Raw genomic sequence first — 11112 nt, forward strand, 5'->3', positions numbered from 1 at the left:
ATGCTGGAGATCAGAGCTGAAAATGTGTTGCTGGAAAAGCGCAGCAGGTCAGGCAGCATCCAGGGAACAGGAGAATCGACGTTTTGGGCATAAGCCCTTCTTCAGGAATGGCCTGAAGAAGAGCTTATGCCCGAAACGTCGATTCTCCTGTTCCCTGGATGCTGCCTGACCTGCTGCGCTTTTCCAGCAACACATTTTCAGCTCTGATCTCCAGCATCTGCAGACCTCACTTTCTCCTCCAGCATGTGATTATATAATCCCTGGATTATCCTTGTTTTCTTTTCCCTCACATTATGTCCACAGTCTGGGGATATAATTCACAGGGGATAGTTCAAGTTTCTGCATTGTCTCTCTCACTTTGAAGTAGTTCCCTTAAAATACATGACACCCTGCCAGGTGTGACATTCCCTGGTCTCTGTCAAGGACAAACTCTTTTTCTAAACAGTCACTGAATTGCATTTGCACCATCTCTGACTTGGATGTCCTCTTTATTTAAAAAAAAATTAAGTTTGACTTGTCCAAAAGCAACTCTGTGCTATGATCCATTGCCAAGGCAACTGGTATCTTGGCTTTAAAAGGTTGGTTATATTTCATTCCATGCATGTTTTGTGAATTAGTCAATGTGCTTTCCTTATGTGGAAATTAAATTCTACATCAACAGTGGTTGTTTGCCAGTATTGTTCCCAGATAGCAGAATTTGCTTGCTTCAGTGAATTGATATATGAGTAATCAATGGGAGGGATGTGACATAATGTCCCACAACCATGGTTTGTTTGATTCCTGTAGTCAGGGAGAACAAGCATAAGTGAGGCAATCCATGAGTCTTTATAGCTGAGTTTTAATGTAAGCAATTAGCATGGCATCATCATTACATCATGATTGAAAAGTATATGAAAGTCCTGGAGGGTTCTTCTGGTTTCTCACCATAATTCTACTGGAAAAACACATTCATTGCCACAAAATAATAGCCAGAACTCTCTCATCCTGACAAGTTCTGTTGGGTGTCTGTCAGAAATTACAGTAGAACCTGGTGGAGTTTCAGGGTTATGGAGATGAAAGGGGTTACATTAAGAGTAGTGATTTGGTGACATCAAGATTTGATTTAGAAATCCTGTTTTGTGTTGGAAGGAGTTTCAGAATGTTGGGTTTCTGAGAGAGGAAGCAGCTGGAAATCTGTTGGTCTGACAATATTACCCTGACCCCAATGTGTTTGAAATCAGAGCAAGGTCACTTCATTTTTATACCAATGGTGTGAGCCTAGCGTTTATCATGTATCATTGGAAGTGTCAACTCTGGACAGTGGTGTCATAAGACTCCTCTCCCAAGAGGTGCTCTTCACATCTACATTGTCTAAGAGGACTGAAAATTCACAAACAGTTTTAAAAAGGCTTAGCAGAACCCAGGCCACTACACTGAGCTGGAATCTCAGTTTAGTCCCTCAGACATTAGTTGTCTAATATGCCTGACTTCACAGTACAAGGTCATTTATTGCTGCTCTACAGTTATGTTCAGTAAAGTAAAGATTCATGGCTCATAAAGCATATTGTGTACAGAACCTTATTGGTTTATATGGGTCAGCCCTACTGTTGGCCATGATAGAATCCTGCCATCCATAAAACTGCAAATTCTTGCTTCTCTCCTGGATGCACAGGGTATTAATGATGAGCCTATTGCGCTGGCAATCAATTGAAGGCTGCTTGCTACATAAATAAACAGTTAAAACAAGGAGCAGTAATTCCTGCTCAAAACAATTGGTATAAAGGTTCTACAGACAGCAGCTAGTTGATGGCCTGGATCTGCTTCTAAGATCACGTGTTGCTCAGTATTGAAGGAAAGTTTCACTGAACAATTTGTTTATCAGCTCCTCTTCCTGAAGTACTATTTGTTCTGTTCGTAATCTAGCATTTCCTTCTTTTCACAATCTACCAATGATTTATACTGCCTCCAAGAAAGTTACATTTACTAGCTGCCTAGTATAATGCTGTGAAGCAAGCAGCCATGCAAACAACCATTTTACCCAATTTTAACAGAAGACATTTTTAAAGAATTCTGAAATGACTGCATATTCTCAGGGGTAAAATCCAAGATTATCATTTTATTATGTTGCTCCACAATGTGCATTCAAATGGACTTTAATCTAAAACAGTGGGGGAGCAATTTGAACAGTGATATGTTGGAGCCACTCTTGAAGGTAATGATAGTCCCAGACTTGACATTGCAATTTGAGACATTGCAAATCCTTATGCTGCCAAAGTCAATTGGAGTAGGCTAGGTTTACAAGACCATAAATTAACCCATAATTTTGCAGAAATATAACAAATCTTAGTTGGTTTCCACCAGGTTTTTCTCACAAATCTGCTTTTTGCATGGAACTTTGAATTATATGCTGTAGTTCAGAGGTAACACTTTCACCTGGATCAAAAAGATATAGTCTTAAGTCCCATTTCTGTAAGCTGAGCACAATATCTAGGCTGATGGCTTAATGCCAGCAAAGAAGGGAGTTTTGAGCAGTCAGAAGTGACATTAACCCAGGGCCTTATCTTCCCTTTTTAGGTCTATGTGAAAGATTTTATAATGCAACTTTTGTAAGTCAGAATTTTCCCACCATCCTTGCAAATTTATCCTACATTTATTTATTGTAATTACATTTTTATTTCTGGGATCTTGCTTTAAAATGTTTTGGGACATTATGGTATTGTGAAAAGCAGTAAATAGGTGCAAATCTTTCTTTCTATTTTCTGCATGGGCAAAAAAATGGCAGATGGAGTTTCATCCAGGCATATGTGAAGTGATGCTTTTTGGAAGGTCGAGTGCAAATGGAAATTATAGAGTGAATGACAGCACCCTTCGGAGTATTGATATGAAGAGGGATCTGAGTATGCAGGTTGACAGATCACTGAAGGTGGCATCACAGGTAGATAAGGTAGTAAAAAAGGCCTATGGCATGCTTGCCTTCATTGGAAGGGGCATTGAGTATAAGGATAGGGAAATTATGCTGCAGCATTATGAAGTTTTAGTTAGGCCACACTTGAACTATTGCGTACAGTTCTGGTCACTACACAATTAGAAGGATGTGGATGCTTTGGAGAGAGTACAGAAAAGGTTTACCAGGATGTTGCCTGATATGGGGAATTTTGGCTATGAAAAAAGCTCAGATTGAGTTTTTTTTTACTGGAACACAGGAGGTTGAGGGGTGACCTGATGGAAGTTTATAAGATTGTGAATGGCATAGATAGACTGGAAAGTACAGGTTGTTCTGCTACAATTCACGTTTCGTTAATGTGAATTTGCTGTAACACGATTTACAAATTGGGGGCGCTGTTTCTAAAGCATGAACGTTTTAAAATGTGCATTGGCTGTTACGAGATTACATAGCCAACACTTTGTGCTGTTTCTGAAGCACAGTTTTTCTATAATGCGGAGTTGCATAAGAATCCAACCATTGTATTCTAGACGAACTACCTGTATGAGGCTTTCTCCCAGGGTTACTAGGGGGCACAGGTTCAAGGTGTAGGGGAGAGAAGGTTTGAAACTATGTGCAGGGAAAGTTTTTCACACAAAGGGTGGTGAGTACCTGGAATGAGCTGCCAGAGAACGTGGTGGAAGCAGACAATAGCAGCATTCAAGAAGCACCTAGACAAATACATGAAAAAGTAAAGAAATAGAGGAATATGGATACTGTAGGTGAAGACCGTTTTAGTATGGAAGGGCAAAATGTGTTGGAGCAGACTTGGAGGACTGAAGGGCCTGTTCCTGTGCTGTATTGTTCTTTGTTCTTTACAGATCCTTTGGATTCCTGTTGGTAGTGTGTAAGCAAAGCATAACTCAATTTGTGCACAAGGATAGTGGTAGAATGCAGAACGATTTAGGTCAGTGAAGCTTAGTGCTTAATCATTGCCTTTTGTTTGAATTCCTCTCCAGCTCCCCACCTCTGGTCCCAGCAGGGACCACCAGCTCTGTTGTTCCTTCCTGCCTACTACATTTTAATGTGGTGCTATCACACCTCCTTCCTATCAGTCATGGATGAGGCACCCACACGTGTCTGTATTTGAAGTCAGTCTAGATGGTTTCTTTCGCCAGTCTTTCTCGGGAATACTATTACCTTCTGGCCTCAACCTTGTCTTAGAGTGCTTGAGATGACCATGACCCAAAAAATTGAGCCATGGTCGTGCAGGGGTCAGAGAATAAGAGTAACTCGCAATTTAGCAGTCATTTGTACCTACCAGTATGGTATTTATTATATTTAAAACATTTTTGCTATAATTAAGACCACATTTTATTGTGATGTTCTTCTCAATTACAGTTCCAAATTTATCATGCGTGTTAATAAATAAGTTTAGCTTTGTCCTTTTTGTCCTGCATTCATTCTGTTTCCCCTTCTCTCTCTCTTACTCCATTTTTAAAAAAATTCCACTTGCCATTTCCATTCTTCTCCCGCTTGTGGTATTTTCATTCTGACTTTCGCTCTCGTTTCTTTCTCTCCCACTCTCCTCGCTTCTCTGCTTTGGTGCTGATGCAGGGTTGACTTTCTCCAGAAAAACACAGTTCGTGCATATTGATTAGGATTATTGCAGTAGAAGATGGTAAGTTATATGGGGGATGGGAAATCATGCTGGTGAATGGTTGGTTGTGGCATGTATTTATGTGCTGGGCAATGGGAAGCAAAGATTCAAGGAGCGCAGAGTCGAGAGAATTGCGACATTGAGACACTGTGAACAATGACGGAAAGACATTGCGATGGCATCGTGTCTCTCGATATGAGACACTGAAACTCACAACAGAACTCGCATCAGCTACAGAGGCTGTAAAAATGCAATTCATTGGAATCGCCAGGCAGCAACATCTCTGAGCAGACATGATAGAGGCGATGCACACATATATACACACACACATACACAAACACACGAACAGAAACACCAAGCAGATGAACAGCTTTGGAACCAATCAAAGCAGAAATCGTTTCTGTAGCAACCAATGGACGAGTTTTGCACACTGCCTGTGACTGCAGGATGCTGGGCTCCTATAAAAGACGCGGCTTCTGACTGACAGGCTGCAGAGCTGGTTTAGGAGATTGATGTACCTGAGCTTCTAAGAGACTGAATTCAGGAATTTCCGTACCTGCAGAGTTGGAGCTCTTCCCTCTAATTTGACCTCAAAATGCCTGAGTGCTGGGATGGGGTAAGTGAAGGACAACCAACAGTGCGACTCTTTGTGTCCATCTTCCCTTCTTTCCTATGCTTTTCCCGACCGCACACCATTCTTCATTGCTCAGTGTAGAGCCTGTTGGTATTTGGGGCTGATCAAGGTATGTAAGCATACAATGTTTATCGCTGGCATCAGCCACGGGGACTTGAGTGCTCTGGTAGAAGAGGATGGTGTCCTTCCTCCCTTCAGTTGAAGGGATCGGAGGAGGAATGAGTGATGTTATCTTCATTAGTGCATCGAAAGAACGTAGTTGCTGCATTAAGACCCTTAATAGCAAAAATTGGGTGGAGACTGATGGAATATATGGCATGTGTTATTTGATCCCATTGTTGTGGAGGGTGGAATAGCTAAACCAATTTAATTTCTGGTGAGGTTCTCTGGGCTGGAGGAAGGGTGCGGCATCTCAATCAGTAAAGGGAAAGCAAGGACCAGTTTGCTGCAGCAATTGCACACCGTTACAGATCAGCAGCCACCGTGCCATCAGAACAAGGGCATTCTGCAAATGATTTGTCTTTTGTCTCGTGAGCGCATGAGTGAATGTGCTGCGGTGAATGTTTTCCAGTTGGGAAGTGAGTGCTTTGTAATGTGAAGGTCGATGTAACGGAGTGAGTGCGCTTAATATTAAGATTCAGGTATTTGGTATTTTTTGCATTTAGAAGCATTTAGTATATGTGAATGCAATTACTATATATATCGCTTGATGCATTACGCAATTGTTTGACTGCATGAGTGTGTAGGTACGTTTGGCAGGTACGTGAGTGTACATGTGTCTGTGTGGAAATCTCTGTGGTCATGAATGTGAGCATATGTGTAGATTAGAATATATACTTAAGTGTGGATGTGCATGTATTATGTAGGATAGCATATTATTTTCATGGCTTGTATGTCACCATGAATGTGTATATGGTTGTAAATATTTGCATACTATATACTTAAATTCACAGGGTGGGTGCAAATATTTCTAACCGTGTAAATATATATGTATTTGTACACGTTTGTGTTGATGTATGCACGAATGATGTTATGAGAGTCTTATGTTTGTGACTGTGATGTGTATATGGATTTGCATTTGTGTGCACGGTTGTATGTGTTAGAATATAGATACATGTATGAAAAAAAAATTTTGTGTGCACTCATGTGACTGTACGTAATTTCTATTTGACTTTGTATGTCTGTTTGTGCAACCATGCAATAATGGGAATGTCTTTTTATGTTAGGGTACATAATTGTATATAATAGTCCTGAAATACATTGGGTTTATTGTTGTAGATTTGGAGAGAGATGGCCCAAACTCTGTTTATTTGTCTTCCTCACACCTCTTAATACTGCCAGGCAACAATTTGATAAGTCTCAATTTTAAAGATTACAATTTTGGCCTCAGTAGCTTTTTTTGGGAGAGGGTTCCAAATTTCCATGAACCTTTGTGTGAAGAAATGTTTTCTGACATCATCCAACTAGTATGCCTCTAATTTTAGTGTTAAGCCTGGACTCCCTTGGATTTAGAAGACTCCCTGGATCTGAAGATGCAGAGCTTCTTTTCAGATGCCATAAGAATATAAAATATAGGAGTAGAAGTGGGCTATTTAACACATCGAGTCTGTTCGGCTATTCAATGAAATCATGGTTGATTTGATAATCCTCAACTCTATTTTCCTGTCTTATCTCCATACCTTGATTTCCTTACTTATTAAAAGTCTGTCTACCTCAGTCTTGAACATACTTAATGACCCAGCCTTGAAAGGCATCTCTGCTAGAGAATCCACAGAATCAGTACATTCTGAGAAAAGAAGTTCCAGCTCATTTGCCTTAAATGAGTAAGCCTTTACACTGAACTTATGCCATCTGGTCCTAGACTCTCCAACAAGGGGAAACATCCACTCCACATCAACCCTATCAAGCCCCATTAAGATTTTTATATGTTTCAATAAGATCTCCTCTCATTCTTCTAAATTCCAATGAGTACAGACCCAACCAACCCAACCTCTCCTTGCTTTTTTTAAAAAGCCATCCTACCAGAAATCAATTGCAGCAGCTCTTCTCTGAACTGCTTCCAATGACAATATATCTTGCCTTAGATTTGAGGCCCAAAACCATGCACAGATTTCAGAACAATTCCCGATGTGGCCTGACTAGTGGTTTGTATAACTTTAGCAAGACTTCCCTATTCCCTTGAAATAAAGACCAACCATCCATTTGTTTTCCCTATTACCCACTGAACCTATATGCTAGCTTTTTTGACTCATGCCCAAAGACTCCCAAACCATTCTGCTTTGTAGCTTTGTGCAATGTTTTCTCCATTTAATAATATTCATTTCTTCTGTTCTTCCTGTCAAAGTACATAAATGAGCTACCACTGGACCATAATTTTCCCTCTCACCTCTGACTCTCCCATCAGAAGAAATAGTAGTTATCCCTTTCCAGATCCTTTTTTAAAAACCCTCAATTAAATCACTTGTCAACCTTTTTCAGTTCTAATAAATGTAGTGCCTCAGCCTCTAAGAAGGCATGTGACAGGACTGGACACAGACAAGAAAGAATGCCCCTTAAACTGGAATTCTTGTTGTGAACCTCCCTTGGAATATGGTATCAATGTGGATGACATGAAGGGAAAATTGCAAAGAGTTTGTCAGCTTTCCAGTCTGAAGTCTGAGCCAGAAATTGTAGAGTCTCTTGTGAACTTTGAGGTCCTGGGTGCAAAGTGGAGGATATCACTCAAGATTACATGAGCTGACCTCAGAAGGTCATGATCCATTCTTACTAGCTCTCTTACTTTGGATATGTACAAATGTGTATGTAACTGTATGTGACTGTATATACATCTGCAATTGTAGAAATGTGACTGTTTGCAAATATGGGTATGGTATGTTAGTGAATGTTTTTATATATGTAAGTATGGATATATGTGTATTCAAGTAGATGTGCATTTGAGCATGGATATGTTGTGATGTGCGATGTGGGTATGTGTATATTTGCATTTATTACATTTAACATGTTTGTGTATGTTGGGTGTCACTCATGAGTAGCACTTTGACGTTTAAGGTGGAGATCATGGGTTTAAGCTGAATTCTGGAGATATTCACACAAAATCTAGATGACACTTCATGTCAGTACTGAGAGAATTCTGCACTTTAGGAAGTGCCATCTTATAGAAGAGCCAATAAGGCAAAGCTGCTTTTACCCTCTCAGGATACAAGAAATAGGAGCAGGAGTAGACCATTCTCATCAAGCTTTTGTTACCTTTCAGTAAGATCCTGGTTGGGATGATTATGGCTTCACCTCCAACATGCCCTTCTTAACCCTTGACGTAGAGCAAAATTCTGATTAACTCAGCGTTAATATATTTAATGACTCTGCCTTCAATTCTTTTACGGCTAGTGAATTCCAAGATTAAGATTGCCTAGAGAGAAATTACTACTTAACTCTGAATTAAAAACGAGAACCTCTTTATGTGGCACCTTATTGAATGATTTTTGGAAATCTAACCTTTGACCAGAAACTCAACTGGACTCACCACATAAACAATGTCTTCAGGAGCAGTCCAGAGGCTAGGAATATTGTGGCAAGTAATTCAGGTCCTGACTCTCCAAAACCTGTCCATCATCTAGAAGGCACAAGTCAGGAGTGTGATGGAATATTCTCCACTTTGCCTGAATTGATGCAGCTCCAGTAACACTTAAGAAGATTGATACCATCCAGGATAAAGTAGCTTGCTTGATTGGCCCCACATCCACAAACTTCCGCTCCTCCACCACCTACATTCTTTAGCAGCGTGCTCTACAAGCTGCGGTGCAGAAGTTCACCAAAGATCCGGAAGACAGCAAGTTCCCAAACCATGACCACTTCCATTTAGAGGAACAAGGGCAGCCAATACGTGGGAACACCACCACCTGCAAGTTCCCCTCCGTCGCATATCGTTGTTTCTTCACTGTTGCTGGGTAAAAGTGCTAGAATTCCCTCCTAACAGCATTGTGGGTCAACCTACTGCAGATGGTCTGCAGTGGTTCAAGAACTCAGCTCAACATCACCTTCTCAAGGTGGCCAGTCAGCGATGCCCACATCCCACAAATGAAAAGGTTCCTTCCCTCAGTATGACTATTAGACATTGTAGCACAAGAGTATCCGTGAGTCCTCAACATTGTCTATGAACTCATGATGTTTCATGCATCAGGTCATAGATGGGCAAGGAAACCTCCTGCTGATTATTACATACCTCCCTCCCTAATTTTTAACCAGAAGTGCTGAGTGGACCATCAGACCTGATCACTGCCAATCTTCAGCCAATTCGATTCACTCGATGTGATACCAAGAAATGGCTGAAGGTGCTGGATACAGCAAAGGTAAGCGCTCTGATAACATTCCAGCAATATACTGAGATTTGTGCTTTAGAACTAACTGCAGTCTTAGGCTAACTTATCACAGTTACAACACTGGCATTTGCCTCACAATATGGAAAATGCACAAGGACATCCTGTACACAAAATGTAACACTGCATCATCAGTCTCCACTCAGTTATAATCAATAAAGTGTACACTGATACTCAGCTTGGGTTCAGTAAGGTCCACTGGTCCTCACCTTCCACCCCACCAATCTCCGGATAATTGTATCATCCTCCATCATTTCTGAAACCCCCATGACTAACTCCGCCCCCATGCCTAACTCCACTCCCACTCCCAGCTCCAGCCCCACACCAGGTCCTAGCTCCAAGCCCTGCCATATTTTCACCATCCCTCCAGACCTCCCCCTCTCTGAGGATGAACGATCAGTCCTCAGCAGAGGCCTCACCTTCATCCTCCTAGGCTCCCGGATCAGTGAGTTCGACACGCAGCTAGACATCGAGCATTTCCTCCGCCGCCTTCGCCTCCACGCCTACTTCTTCAACCAGGACTCTCGTCCACCCTCTGACGACCTCTTCTCCCGCCTCTAACACACCCCATCCACCTGGACACCCAGTGCTGGCCTCTTACCCGCCCTCAATCTCTTCATATCCAATTGCTGCCACGACATTGACTGCCTCAACCTGTCCACCCCTCTCACCCACTCCAACCTCTCTCCCTCACAACGCGCAGCCCTCCACTCCCTCCGCTCCAACCCCAACCTCACCATCAAACCGGCAGACGAGGGAGGCGCAGTGGTAGTTTGGCGCACCGATCTTTACACCGCTGAAGCTAGACGCCAACTCGCGGACACCTCCTCCTACTGTCCCCTTGACCATGACCCCATCTCCCACTACCAAACCATCATCTCCCAGACCATCCACAACCCATCACCTCAGGAGACCTCCCATCCACCGCCTCCAACCTCATAGTCCCACAACTCCGCACCACCTGTTTCTACCTCCTGCCCAAAATCCACAAACCTGACTGCCCCGGCCGACCCATTGTCTCAGCCTGCTCCTGCCCCACCGAACTCATCTCTGCATACCTTGACACTGTCCTGTCCCCCTTAGTCCAAGAACTCCCCACCTACGTTCGGCGCACCACCCACGCCCTCCACCTCCTCCATGATTTTCGCTTCCCTGGCCCCCAACGCCTTATCTTCATGATGGACATCCAGTCCCTGTATACCTCCATCCCCCATCACGAAGCCCTCTGCTTCTTCCTCTCCCGCTGACCCTACCAGTACCCTTCCACTGACACCCTCCTTCGACTGACTGAACTGGTCCTCACTCTCAACTTCTCCTTCCAATCCTCCCACTTCCTCCAAACCAAAGGAGTAGCCATGGGCACCCGCATGGGCCCCAGCTATGCCTGCCTCTTCGTCGGATATGTGGAACAGTCCATCTTCCGTAGCTACACTGGCACCACCCCCCACCTTTTCCTCCGCTACATCGATGATTGTATTGGCGCTACCTCGTGCTCCCATGAGGAGGTTGAACAGTTCATCCACTTCACCAACACCTTCCACCC

The 11112-nt window shown here is 42.7% G+C and overlaps 1 protein-coding gene across 6 annotated transcripts in view; it reads left to right on the forward strand.

Annotated features, from left to right (window-relative positions):
* ndrg4 (NDRG family member 4) overlaps window positions 1–11112 on the forward strand; it is a 163261-nt gene that overhangs the window by 79297 nt on the left and 72852 nt on the right. The window contains exon 1 of one of the 6 annotated variants that reach the window (XM_043707296.1): window positions 5047–5178. The exons of the other annotated variants lie outside the window; for them this stretch is intronic. Coding sequence (XP_043563231.1) covers window positions 5158–5178 — 21 coding nt within the window. The 5' untranslated portion in view covers window positions 5047–5157. Of the gene's footprint in view, window positions 1–5046; window positions 5179–11112 lie in introns of those variants that run through there. 6 annotated transcript variants of the gene reach the window in all.

This window comes from Chiloscyllium plagiosum, chromosome 17, assembly GCF_004010195.1.
Source record: "Chiloscyllium plagiosum isolate BGI_BamShark_2017 chromosome 17, ASM401019v2, whole genome shotgun sequence".
Lineage (NCBI taxonomy): Eukaryota > Metazoa > Chordata > Chondrichthyes > Orectolobiformes > Hemiscylliidae > Chiloscyllium > Chiloscyllium plagiosum.